Source organism: Sinocyclocheilus anshuiensis, unplaced genomic scaffold, assembly GCF_001515605.1.
Source record: "Sinocyclocheilus anshuiensis isolate Anshui unplaced genomic scaffold, SAMN03320099.WGS_v1.1 scaffold286, whole genome shotgun sequence".
In the NCBI taxonomy this organism is placed as follows: Eukaryota; Metazoa; Chordata; class Actinopteri; order Cypriniformes; family Cyprinidae; genus Sinocyclocheilus; species Sinocyclocheilus anshuiensis.
In genome coordinates this window covers 541,253-555,033 of record NW_015544135.1, presented here as the reverse complement: position 1 = coordinate 555,033, position 13,781 = coordinate 541,253, and the positions used below count along the sequence as shown (strand labels likewise).

At 38.0% G+C, this 13,781-nt stretch overlaps 2 protein-coding genes across 2 annotated transcripts in view; both read right to left on the bottom strand.

Annotated features, from left to right (window-relative positions):
- mbtps1 (membrane-bound transcription factor peptidase, site 1) overlaps positions 1-6,947 on the bottom strand; it is a 21,080-nt gene extending 14,133 nt beyond the window's left edge. The window contains exons 1-3 of the mRNA XM_016494662.1: positions 6,797-6,947; positions 4,259-4,772; positions 1,900-2,157 (exon numbers count right to left, since the gene is read on the bottom strand). Of these exons, the coding sequence (XP_016350148.1) occupies positions 1,900-2,157; positions 4,259-4,478 (478 nt within the window). The 5' untranslated portion in view covers positions 4,479-4,772; positions 6,797-6,947. The remainder of the gene's footprint in view (positions 1-1,899; positions 2,158-4,258; positions 4,773-6,796) is intronic.
- A 1,256-nt stretch (positions 6,948-8,203) lies between these two features.
- Positions 8,204-11,430, bottom strand: LOC107694919 (fanconi-associated nuclease 1-like). The gene is made up of 9 exons (XM_016494634.1): positions 10,938-11,430; positions 10,411-10,542; positions 10,232-10,340; positions 9,984-10,103; positions 9,936-9,939; positions 9,409-9,512; positions 9,098-9,292; positions 8,803-8,931; positions 8,204-8,650 (listed from the first exon to the last, which is right to left on the bottom strand). The coding sequence occupies exons 1-9, from the start codon at positions 11,333-11,335 to the stop codon at positions 8,513-8,515; spliced, it is 1,329 nt and encodes a 442-aa protein (XP_016350120.1). The 5' UTR covers positions 11,336-11,430; the 3' UTR covers positions 8,204-8,512.
- Positions 11,431-13,781: the final 2,351 nt, after the last annotated feature.

Below are 13,781 nucleotides of genomic sequence, written 5' to 3'. Positions count from 1 at the left end.
ACCCTCTGCGCGTCGGTAGCCCCCCGGGATCGCTTGATCGGTCAGCGCCGGACCGCGAATTTAACCACCCGTAACACCCCGGGGGCTATCGACGCGGGGGTGGTTCTCATTCGAAAGAAGGCCTCTAGACGTACATTCCATTCGCGTTCGAGAGGGTTCCTCGAGCTGAAGGGATCCCCCGAATTTGGTGCAGATTCGCTGCGCCGTTACGGAGATATGGCCGTTCAAAGTTTCAATGATTTTCCATAGACTTAAGCTTTAAAGCGTTTCATCCAGGTCGCCAGTAGCAAACAATGGAGCGTGCTCTGCTGGACAAACTAAGTAATTACACCATTTCAAGCATTTTATCTGCGTTATATGTTCTGTAAAAGTAAATGTTCATATCGGCGGCATATTCGCCGATACCGATATATCGGCGACAGGCTCATATCGGGATGATAATATCGGCAAAACGATATATCGGTCAGGCTCTACTGATTACTGCTCATTAATTCCCCCTAAAGCTATACAGATGAGACTAGCGCATATACTGTAATTATATTACATTTCAATCCCCCACTCGTGCTCTTGTAGAGCTGACCCCGACATCATTTAAATGATAATTACTTGCATATATGCTCTCAAACTGTGACCAGGGGTTATTCTTAGAGGCACTTTGGTTTCAGTAATAAGAACAAAAATACATCATTAGCTGCTATTAGTTGGGTCTCTTTCTCCAAGCTGTGCTATGTATAGACCATGGTTGAAGAGTGAGATACGCTAGCATGTGTAGGTGCAGACTGATGGAGCCAGAATGATAAGCAGCTCCTTGATAATTATTCCAGAGTGATGCTGTCTGCAAAAATACATTTTAGCTATATTGTGAGAATGTGAATTGCATGTGATGAGAGACAAACTGAGCACCACATAATAATGAATCTGAAACTTTATTGGGTTCTCCTCGATGAGCACAACCAGTGATGTCCAATTCAAGAATGGACGTCATAAATATGGCTCTTTTCAATAAACCAAAAGAACCAACTGGAGAATCAAACAGCACTGAACAAGATTCATTGACCCAATCAATCAGACAACTTTCTGATGGAAAAGCTGAATTTTTATTAGCCATTACCCCGATCTTCAGTGGTGTCACATGATTCTTCACAAATAATTCTAATAGGCTGATTTGGTGCTCAAGAAAGGGCGTTTTTTAAATTAAACAAATTTTTAGGATTCTTTGATGAATAGAAAGTTCAAAACAACAGCATATATTTGAAACCAATATAAAAGTCTTTATGATCAATTTCAAAATAAAAAAAAATCTGATCCCAAACTTTTGAACGGTAGTTTACACTACAAAATAAATAGTTGGAAAAAATTGTCTCAATGTTTTTTGGGTTGATGCCACAAAATCTTGCAGTAAACATCGGAAAAGCATTATACAGAAGCCGTGTAGCTAGTTTAGGATGCTGGTAAAGAAAGACATGAATAGAGAGGAAGTCGTTCTGTTATTATACCAATCACTCTCCCAGAGTCTCAACACTGACAGCAGATTTGCATAGAGGTGCGATTTCTTTTTTTATTCTAGTGGTGGGGAACTCAGTGTGCAAAGACAGAACATTCTTTCACCTCAAACACTTCTGAAAGCCATTTCCTTCACCCCATGCAGTAAATAAACACTTCCTATTTGGTTCACCCCCTGCTGATGACTTTCCTCCCTGCAGTCACCCCAAAGACAGCTGGGGAGGAACAAATTGCATGTAACCTGTGTGACCTGAGCACAGCACTGCAGGGTTTGATTTATAAATATAATGCGATGTACTAAGAATACTATGTTTTAGTACATTACAGTAAGGCATAGTACAGTATTATGCTCATGATCTCAATGCTCAAGTGTTATGAGAGTAAAGTACTACTTACGGTCAGTCAGTTTGAGGCTGCGGAGGACCATGCGCTGGGGCGTCACTCGTTTGATGTAGGGGTGGTCCTGCAGAGTGAGCAGGCTGCTGCGGGTGTCCTGCCGGATCTCCACCACCTCAAAGTCACTGGGGTAATCACTGGCAGGATTGTCCCGCCGTACGATGCGCCAGTTCACCGCATCCACATCTCGCAGGGCGCTGCTGATGAAATCGCTGCGTGCTTTGGCTGTGAAGTATCCATTAAATACAACAATGTACTCTAGAAAAGACAAAGAGAGAGAACAAAAGATATTGCAAAATCTCACAGGACAACTGCACTTGTATTTACTGAGGAATGCAACCTCAGCAAGGCTTAGTATTCACTTGGGCATTGGGCCCAAATAGAGACAGAATGAGACGTCAAGTCATCATTCAAATGGATTCAATCTTGCATCAACAACCACAATAGTCTTTAACAGAAATAACATCTGTGGAATGAAAACTGTAGGACAGGGTGGGTACTATCAGTATGCCTTGAAATATGGCCGTCCTCCAGAGTGCTTGACGCAACTTATAACAAAGGCAACAGAACATAGGGGAATGCAATGCAATGCAATGCAGACTACATTAAGAGTTTAATGGCTTTGGGGACAGCACAAAGCCAAATGCAAATAAAAAAAATACAATTGAAGTTGGCATGAAATTAAAATTCTTCTTTTTCTAAAATGCATGTGAACAATTCATTCATGCACATTTTTTAAATGATCGTAATTCTTAAAACACATATCAAAAATACTTCCTACATCTATTGCTGTTGACATTAAACTGCATGTCCAATAATTTAAGCACATTTATCTATCATTTGGTAGAAGCTAATTCAAGTAGACAGATATCGACATGATGTTCATGATGTGACTTATCAGAATGATGATTGAAATAAATGCAGTCAGAATAGCAGACAATGTGCTTTGTTCAAAACTGAATTTACATGAAACTTAATGCTGAACAATTAAAACTGGAACTATTGCTACATAAAATCTCCATGCCACAATTCATAGCTTAGGGTGAGGGAAGTGGGAATGAATTAAACATTAGAAGATGGCACAAAGGGCGCATTCATAGAGCAGCAATCAGGCCACTATAAATAATGTGTTACGTTCTGGTCTTGTATACTCACATATACACCACACCCAAACTAGTGAAATGTGTGCCCTGTGAAAACAACTCTGGACTCAGATTAAGTCTTAGGAATGTATTGCCAACAGTCTGGCCCAGCCGCCAGCAAACACACACAAACAGTGCATAGGGCACAATCCAGCCAATGAATGGACAGATAGCTGCAGCACAGTGGAGTACATTACACTAGCACTGTTTGACCTGAAACGCTCACGTTTTGTCCTGCCCTAAATTACAACAGGAAGGGCAACAGCTGCTTTAAATCCTCAATAAACGGGTTGATAGCTGATTTTCAGTGCAATAAAATGTCAATATCAACACTAAAAAGTAAATTACAGCACTAAATGACATACTAAAACACAATGTCTGAGCATGTTGTAGTCAACGAGGAATTCAGTGTTCTCCTGATGGTCAAAACACTTAAACCTTAAAGGGGTCATATGATGTTGCTAAAAATAACATTATTTTGTGTATTTGGTGTAATGAAATATGTTTATGCGGTTTAAGGTTAAAAAAACACATTATTTTCCACATACTGTACATTATTGTTTCTCCTCTATTCCCCGCCTTTCTGAAACACGTCGATTTTTACAAAGCTCATCGTTCTGAAAAGCGAGGTGTGCTGTGAGTGGCCAGCTTTCCAGTGCGTTGTGATTGGCCGAATACCTCAAGCATGTGACAGAAATGTTACGCCCCTTACCATACTGTGATGCCGTGTCCTGGCCGGAGGGACGAGTTGCATCCAGTGGGGACATAATTACGGATTATAATGACTTGTACTGTCTTTTTACGCGTTGCGTTGCATCGCGCCACGTAAACATAAGACCATGTCTGCATTTGTGATCGGAGAAATGACAAACAACAAGCGCTACTCTACACTGCTCAAAACTCGCGTTTGAATCATCAGTGGCAAATCCTTTAAATGAAAACGTACTTGCAGTCTGTGAGTCAGAACAGCCGGCACTGGCGTGGTTGACTCTTAACTTTTATAAAGAATATCTCTTTGGATTTGAGACTTTAGTCTTTGCAACTTTACAGATCTTCTTTATGCACCAAGAGCTTGTAACACTTCAAAGAGAAAGGAAAAATTTTAAATCGCATCATATGACCCCTTTAAACAACTGGCTAAGTATAAGCCAAATTAATCATACTTTTGTTACAAACACAATAAGACATTATTAATTTACAACAATGACATTACTTACCATGCTTGACCACTTTGGTAGAAAAGTCCAGTTTCAGTGTGAGCTGCGAGCAGTTTGGGCTTAAGAGTGCATCAGCATTTAGAGGAGAAGGAAAGGGTGTTGAGAACGGTCCACTGTCTTCCTCTGTGCCCACCACAGGCAATCGACACCCTAAAAAGGCCACAAGCAAGCACAGCCGTACAATCATGGTCCCTGCGGTCTGTTTCTGGTCATTGCCCATTTAAAGATACATGTGTCCTCAAAGCTAACAAACGTGAATGGGTATTTGCAGTTTTGAAATAGTTTAAGTCCAGAATGCAGAGAAGCCTGAATAACACATGGCTTAAGTTTTCATTTCTTTCGGCGTTTTCTCTCCATTGTGTGTTTGTGGTCCAGTGGAGGTGATCAGTGTGGCAGCCTGAGGAGGAGGAGGGGGGCCATCTTCACAAAAAGAGTAAAACAGTCTATTGTAGATCAGGAGGGGTGTTCATCTGGTGATGGGATTCCTCACAATGACCAAAGGGTTTTATGTTTTCTGCAGACAGAGAAAAGACAACAATAGTTTTTTTTAGCTAGTTGCTGGAAAAACAGTCAACTGATACTTTTACTTAGCAAAGATGTATTAAATTTATCAACAGTAACAGTAAAGACATTAATCCTGTTTTTTTAAACTTTCTACTCAAAGAATCATGAATGTCTCAGTTTCATGAAAATAAGCAGAATAAATGTTTTCAACATTGATAATAATAAGAAAAGATCTCATCTCAAACTATGCTGGAGAACATGATCATCAGGTTTTACGCAAACTTATGGAGTTCATGCAGGTCAAGCACTGCTATCATTAAAGACATCTAGAATGATGCTTATAATCCACCACGAAGTGTCAGCCTCATAATATCGTGAGAGGCATTTTCATGAAAACATGGTCCCCCACCCAGGCACACATCCAGAGGCTTAATTTGCCACTAACTCTGGGCTGTGAACGCCTGTCCCACAAGAGGTGGGCTTAACACGGATGGGCTGAGGCATTATGCAACTCAGTTTTACATCCGTAAGACCTAAGCCCCCAATATGCACACCATACGGTTCTTTACTACAGACAAGACCATCCTTGCTAGTCACAGATACACGCAGAATGGGTGCAAGGCTGTAAAATTATTGTAAAGACATAAGTACTGACTTGTGTCAACAAGACAAGAAAAAAATGCTTTTATAGTTGCCATGAAACAGAAGTTGTGATATTCCTTTCTTGTATATCATAGTGAATTTCTAGCAAGAAAAGGAAAAAAAGGAGGACAAGACTTAATTTTGTCTATTATAAATTAATTGAATCGTTGTCGTTCGACATTGGTGCAGTCTCATGTGAGTGACAGGTTGTCCCGACAAACTTCTCTCTGATGATGTATGCAAGACTTCTCCAATCATTTAGTTAATTTAAACACTGTTCCTGCACTTCAAGTTCATTCGTCTCTATTTTCGAGAGTAACGGCCACATCTCAAACTCCATGACAACTTCCGCATCTGAGATGCTCAGAAATGTGTAAAAGGTTCATACGAAGAAAAACCGGATGCTACATCCATTTCATCGCAACTTTAAAGGTGGCCAAAATAAAGAGAATGTGAATGTGATCTTCACAAAATCTGTTTACTTTGATTCAGTTTGTGGAGAAACATAATCTAGGATGTTAGTGTAAGGCTCAAGTAGTAATTCACCCAAAAACAAATACCCTGTTTGACTTATTTTCTTTTGTAGTTTTAGGCAGAATGAAGTTGTTATTCTGTGTACCATCTACTTTTGGTGAATAAATGACGATTTTCATTTTGGGTGAACCATCCCAACAGAAAAAAAAAAAATCTAAAGCCACTAGACTTTTTTTTTTTGAATCGAGCAAAAAAACAGCAGTCACTTATTCCAGACAGTGGGCTAATTATTATCAGCAACAGTAGTAGAAAAAAGGCCTGAAAAAGGCATAATTTTCTTAGCCAAAAACATTAGTCTTTTAACAACATACAGAAACAATATCATAACTAAATAGTAGCTAAAGTGAATCTTCTTCTGATAATGTTATTTTATTTTAAAAAAAAATCAGCATTTTGAACAGCACTTGGAACAATGCCTTTACATCGACACTGACAACATTGTGTATTGGATGCAATGTTCAAGTTGGAAGTGGACTTTGAGGTCAGTGTTTAGATGGACAGTTTCGGTGCGGTACTGATCACAAAGCTTTGTCTGATGGACAGATCTGAAATGATTTAATGTCTTACTTTTAACAATACAGTCATTTCACACAAGCTAATGACAATAACACTAGCAGTCTTGCTAGCTACACCATCAACCAAACAATCAGTTTACGCTGCGCAAAGCAGTTTGCCAGAATATCTCGTTATTTACGATCCCCTTCATATAAAAAAAAAAAAAAAAAGCTTCAAAGTTAATTTTTTTTTCTCTAGCACAAACATGTGGTCTCGCCGCCTTCCTGCTAAAAGCTAACAGCTAGCTGAGCAAATCTGACCATGAGTTCCCACACATAACCAACAACCCCACATTATACTTACAATGTGCAGAATGTACAATGATGATGCAGGAAATTATGAATTCCCGGAATATGTCGTCTAAAATATTTTGTATCTTGGCTTTAGTACATATTAGAACTATAGTGATGGCGTAAACTGTAAGAATGTAACGTGAGAAACTGGTATTAAACACAAGCAGTAGCCAATTATCAAGCGCTACGTCACGTCTCGACGCGGGAGGGATAGGCGTTCAGCCAATAGAAAACGTTTATACCTTTATGTTTCTATTATTATTGCGATAATAATGTGCTTTTTAGAAGCAAGCACGTTAAAGGTGCACCCAGTTATTTCCCCTCACTGGAAATCTTTTAACGAGTTGAACAGTAAAAAAATAACTAAAATCATATATGTTAGCGTGAGTTGGAGAATTCAGTCACTCATAGCCCGATAAGTAGCTTAGTAAAAGCTGTTTTATTTTACATGGAGCGGGTCGCATCATGGATGCCCACAGGTTCAGATTGCATGACAAGCGGCATACGGTTTAGTAGTAGTTTGCTGCCAGTTCTTAGCTGGTTTAGGGTGATTTCCCTGGTCTAATCTGGTGTTCATCTCATCAGGTCCAGTTGTTAGGTCCATCGTTTTCCCAGCTTGGCCAGACTGAAGTTACACTACTTTATTTGGTCATCCAGCCTGGCTTTGCTGGCAGTGAAACAATAGTCTATATATTAAGTTGTACATTTGTTGTCAAGACCCTGTAATATGTTCAAAATCTTATTCATAACCATCCATTTATTATTTATACTCACACTCAAGTATTCACACACACATGAAGCAATGTACATCCAGCTACATTTTTACACATATACATAAATACTTTTTGATTTTATGGATCAATTTGGAATGTTTCCAGATTATTACTGCAATTCCTTTGAAATGTATAAGAATACAATAAACACACATTCATATAATTATTGTTACAGGTATCTATAGTAATCGTTCTTGGAGTTAATGGGCCTTAAAACAGATAAAGGAACAGATAAAGTGTTCTAATAACTCAGATTCTCAGGCCTGCAATGGACATTAAGAAAATTTGATGATGTTCTTTTATCTGCACTTATCTGTTTCATGTACTTTACAGTAGCATGATGTGCAAACTTCAGAATGTATAAAGGTTAAACTGAAAAGCATGATTTATTTGTTTTGTTCTGGGTGTCACACATGAAAGATATGCGTGACATGCAATGAAAAGGTTTTTTAGTCTTGGAATGTGGTTATGCAGTATTTCTAAGAGTTTTTTGACCACAATAATAGACATTGTAGACATAATGGAATCCCTTATTGCAAGCTGCAAGATTATTTGTTAATGTTTACCATAAATATTTAAGCATTTGTATCATTATTTAAACAGACAAAAACTTTTACAACTTTGATGTTTTTATTTAATATCTTTAAATTATTTACTCCAGAAATGTTAAAAAAATTTAATCAGTCATTAAAATATATTGCCACTTTACAATGAGCACAAGAATAAAAAACAGTCAATGTCATGAGGTAATTTAACAGTTTTATGATTCAGATTAATCCTTTTAAACTCCCTTACAGTGCGTATCAATACTCTTCTCTTACCAGATTAGTGCCAAGCAGAGGTTTTAATACCATCGTTGAATCTATCCTGTGTTTTTCAAACATTTCTAACTCTGCCTGCTTGGTGAGCCATGCATGCATGCATTAGTCTTCATTCTCAGTGTGACAGCAGCCTCACTCCCGTTGAGCCCCTCGTGCTCCAATTGCAGTGACATGACAAACTTCTACATCGGCCCCTAGCTTATGCAGCTCATCCAGCCAGATCTGTTGCTTCTGGGACAGACGGTCATTAGGACCCTTCACTTCCACCAGCTAGAAGAACACAACTCAATTGAGCAACGATTTAAAGGCCCCTACTTTATAGATCCAGTATTTCCATTGTTTCTTAACATTCTAATCTTATTAAAGCAGTAAAATAAGTCACAGTCAAAAGTTGAATACAGCAAGCTACATCTCTGACTCACCTTGTACTTCTTGTTGGACGTGCTCCAGACTACCAGATCTGGAAGTCCTCCTCTGCAATGCCTATAGTCCTTTGCCATTCTGAGGACCACACCACTCAGGAAATGGCCACCCAAACATGCCACTAGACTCTAAAACCAGACGAAGAAAACAGCAATTACACTGTGCTTGTGTATGGTTGTGAACATAATCTAGCATACACAGTATAGTCAATTATGCATTTCTAATAATACAAATACCATTTGTAATAATGACTAATAATGTTAAATCTGTGTCAAATATAGTCTCTGTGATTACCTGTGCCTGCTGAAGAGAGGAGAAGCGCTCCCAGTTTATCAGCACACACACTCTCCCCTCCTGTGCATTCCACACATCAGCGAGCAGCTCCTGAAGCATCTCGGCAGACGCCTCGCGCAACATCTCAGCACGCGCCTCAATGGTTTCCCGGCGGTTACCGTAGAAACAATCAGTGTGCAAATCCAGAGGACAAGTCTGGGAAAGGGCATGCAGTCATTGATCACTGATCTGTTGGGGTGGTATGCCCTGACAATAAAGTGCAACCCTAAACGTGTGAAGCACACAGCATTTATTTCTTAATTATTGTGTACCTGGTAGGGGTTTCGGAAGACATCAGGAACCCCATCGATAAAGATGATGTCCCACATGAGGAGTCCAAAAAGGGTGGAAAATGTAGAGCCTTCTCCATGAATACCTTAAAAGAGGATTTCAGAAACCTAAATTGAAAGTATTAAGGCACAGCAGAATGGATGTGCTTGTGTATGATGTTATGAAGAAATTTAGAAAATGATTTTGAAACTATTTACTTTATGGAACACAAAATAGTGAATCTTGAATGATGTACTGGTTGTTTATTTCCATGCAATCACAATGAATGAGGACTGGAGCTTTCAAGCTTTTCAGGAATAAATACACCATAAAAGTGATCTACAGGATCCATTTGCTATATAAGTTTTCTGAAGTCATAAAATAGCTTTGGAATAGAGAAACAGACTGAAATTTAAATAGTTTTCACCGAAGATCTGTACATGACTTAAGTAGCAATGTCAGATTTGTGAAAAAAATCGTTCGCATGATTCAGATCTTTTCAATGAATCAATTGATCTGGTTCACAAACCAGTCTGAACACAAAATGTCTGTTTATATTTACAATCAAATGAGGTACCTGCTCATGTTGTTTTAGGTGTTGCTGGAGATTGAGTGCAAGTCTGTCCCACCAGCGCCCCCTACTGTCTACACAATACACTGGCTGGGACAGAAGATTCCTGAGCTCCTCCACAGAGTTCTAAATTGCAGAAATGAAAAGATAAATAATTCAACAAACTCATGTAACATCAATATACAGGATTGTAAAGTGTTTACAATGGCATCATTAACTCCATGTTTTTTTCCATGGTTTGTGTATTCACCCACCTCATAGCGGCGAAGTCTTTGTAAAATCTCAACTCCTCGAGACAGTATCCGAGTGTAGGTCCAGCCCACAGTGAAACACCGCAGAAAAACAGGCAGTTGTTCTTGATGACTGCACACATATTAAGACTCAATCCATCTTACAACAGCAAGCAAATTAAATGAAAGATACATTTTCAAACCTTAGGTCACAGGAGTCTTTCATCTCCTGCCAGGTGGCCTTTGCTGTAGCATAGAGGACATGGGCGTCCTCCCAGCTGCCTGTCTGCATTGCAGCAATCACTTCCTGCAGCGCACGCATCGCTGTTTCATACCTGTACAGAAGAATACGTACAGAATCTAACGTTTTAGAATAATAAAAGACACATACCACCCTCATGAGGAAAGAGCTGGCCTCGAAGTGTCACCTGTTAAAACACTCCTGTTAAAATCTTGTTAACTGTGTTGTTATTAACTAAAACTATAAAAAATTTAAATGCAATAAAAATAGAATTTTTTAATCAGATGAAAATCTTAAACTTGAAAAACTTAAAATGTACAAATTAGAACTTAACATGTTTAAGTTGAAGTACCTAAAAATTAACCTTTTGTTATTATTTACTCACCCTCATGTTGTTCCAAACCTGTATAAGTTTCTTTCTTATGTTGAAAATAAAAGAAGATATTTTGAAGAATACTGGTAATCAAAGAGTTGATGGCCCCCACTGACGTCCATAGTATTTCTTTCTCTACTATGGAAGTCAATGGGGACGGGCTTTTCTCTTTCCCATCATTTCGAGATGCACCATTAGAGGGTGTTTTGGTTCTTTCCTCCTGCTTGTGGTCACTGACAGCCAGTGTATCTTCATGATCCTCTCCAAGAAACTTCTGACATTGAGAGTCTATATGTTCATTAATCTTGTAACGAGGCACAAGTTTGCCACACAGAGGACATGCCAGTTTACACGGTGGTGTATTCCTGAAAAATGAAGTTATGGAAGCAACCCCCCCTCCACTGCTTGTTCTCTCTTTGATTGCACAGACCTTCTGGCTCTTTTTCTTTGTCACTGAGAGTCTTCTGGAACTGCCTCTATTTGACGAGCTGCCTTTGCCCGTCTGAGACTCCATAACTGTTTATATATGTTGTCCCATAAACCAGCTAGACAACGTCGAATGAAGTATCATACTGAAGTAGTTGTGAAGCAGGCTGCATATTTGTTTCTGAACCTGAGGGAAAGTACATAAAAACAAAATACTCAGTAGGAGAGGGTGGCATTCAACATACATTGCCTTAATTAAGTAAAGAAATGGTGCTTAATTTTATGTTTAGTCACAACTGATTTGCTTTGTCCGCTGATTCAGATTCTGCAAGTCGTGCAAGACTGACAATAGACCAAAGTCTCTTTGCAATAGACTGCATTAGACATGCCACCAACAAATTAAAATAAAAAATAGCATAATATGAAACAAAACAATACTGTCAAATACAGATTAGACTATACATAAAAATAATTACTATGCAATTATAAATAAAGTTTCTGATAAATTTACAGCCCTTTCTGGCGCTGAGATTAAACGTGAAGTCAGTCACAGGAATACATGGCGCCACGATTTTTTTTTATTTATTTTTTTATTTTTCAAAATAAAAGTCAGCTCCAGTCCAGTCTTTCTCCAGCCAAGTATTTCCCTGCTGAAAAAAAAAACAATAGACACCATCACAAAATTGTAATGGTTATAATGGGACTTGTATTGGTTTTAATGGTAACTGCAATGGACCCTGTGGGTCTCTACTGGTAATTGGTCACTTTCTGTTGGTGGCTTGTTAAAACCAATAAATCCTAAGGGAATATGTCCCAAAGCACACAACAGTAAACCATTATTAATGGTTTAATGGTTTTAATGGTTAAAAGTTGATGGTTTGTAATGGTGTTTGTAGTGGAAACCATTAGAATTTTCTGTGATGGTTCTATTGTTTTTATCTTTTCATCACAAAGTTGACTTTTCGTTGTATTTTCTCCAGCTGTTGCGTAGCAGCTTACGTTAGATAGACTAGTTTAGCTTAAACGTGTTTTTTGTTTGTTTTGTTTTATTCAAGTAATGTTGGGATACTTCACCCCAAAATATTAAGCATTTAAATCATTATTAAGCATTTACTCAAAATTTTCATAACTTACTTCTCTGGAACATAAAAGAAGCTATTTTAGGAAATGTTTCTTTTTTTTTTTCAACATAATGGAAATTGGTTCCCAACTTCCCACCGTTCTTCAAAGTATATTTCTTGTCTTCTGCAGAAGAAAGTCATACTGATTTGGAATGACACGAGTGTGAGCAAATGATCCAACAATTTTTGGATTGACTATTCTTTTTTTCCCTGTTGAAAAAAACAGCATATGCTGGTTAGGTATGTTTTGATGCTGGTTTAAGCTGGTTCTTTGCTGGTTTATGCTGGTCCTTTTGCTGGTTTATGCTGGTCATGTGCTGGCAAAGGACCAGCAAAGAGCTAAAGCTTTTCCTAAAGAGCTGAACAAATAGGTACAGACATATTCATTAAAGTGAGACCATGTCGTGACATTTGTTTTTAGATCAAATATTAATGATTTCACTATTTGGAAAGAATTCTATAATTGTTCTTTATTAAAATTGACAAGGATCAAAACACTTACTTTCAAGAGACAGTGTTGGATTGAATTCAACAAATGGACAACAGTTGCAGTTTTATTTCAACTGCAGCTACAAACACATTCCTTACATGAATGTTGGTGATACACTAAATCAAAAAAAAAATTTTTGCACTTTTAAGAGCATTTTCTTTACTAGTCTCAATTTGACGTGCTAGAAGATCAGATATATTTTAACAAGCACATATAAAATAGCTTTTTTCTTGAGAGAGAAAAATATTTGGGGTATAAAGGCATATACAAACAGTGGTCTTCCCAAAGTCTTTTTTGATTTTTTATAAAATATTTTAGTGGATACTACTGAATTAAAATGAACATGTATGACAGCCTTAACACTCACATATGAACCCTCACAAATCGTTGAATTTAACCAATAAATAAATGTTTTTCTAAGTTACACAAGCTTAAAAGTAAGAGAATGTGTAAGAAACCAAAAACAAGAATATTTCTGTACTCAAATACTGTTACCAATGTGATGTTGCAATTTTTTCATAATATTGCTTGTAAAACAAATTCAAGGCACTTGCTGTGAAACGGGACACAACTCAAATACACAAATTCCTTTTCTCCTTAATTATTTGATATAAGATTTTATAAAAACGAAAAACAAAACAAAGAACAGATTTAAGAACATATTTTGAGAAGTCCTCATATCATCACAGTTTTAACATTAATTATTTTCATGGGGAATCATATTTCAGATCTCACCAAATGTTCCTTGTTAATACAGGCACACAGGAATTTCTTTGGCACATCTCTACTAGTTTCTGACAGAGGGGGGTGAGAGTGAAAAGGCTGCCAAAAGACCTTCATGGTGGTTCAGTGCCTTGCTCAAGGCACAACAGCTGGTGACAGAGAAAGTAACCGATTCGGATTCAGGGCTTCCCGATACTGGC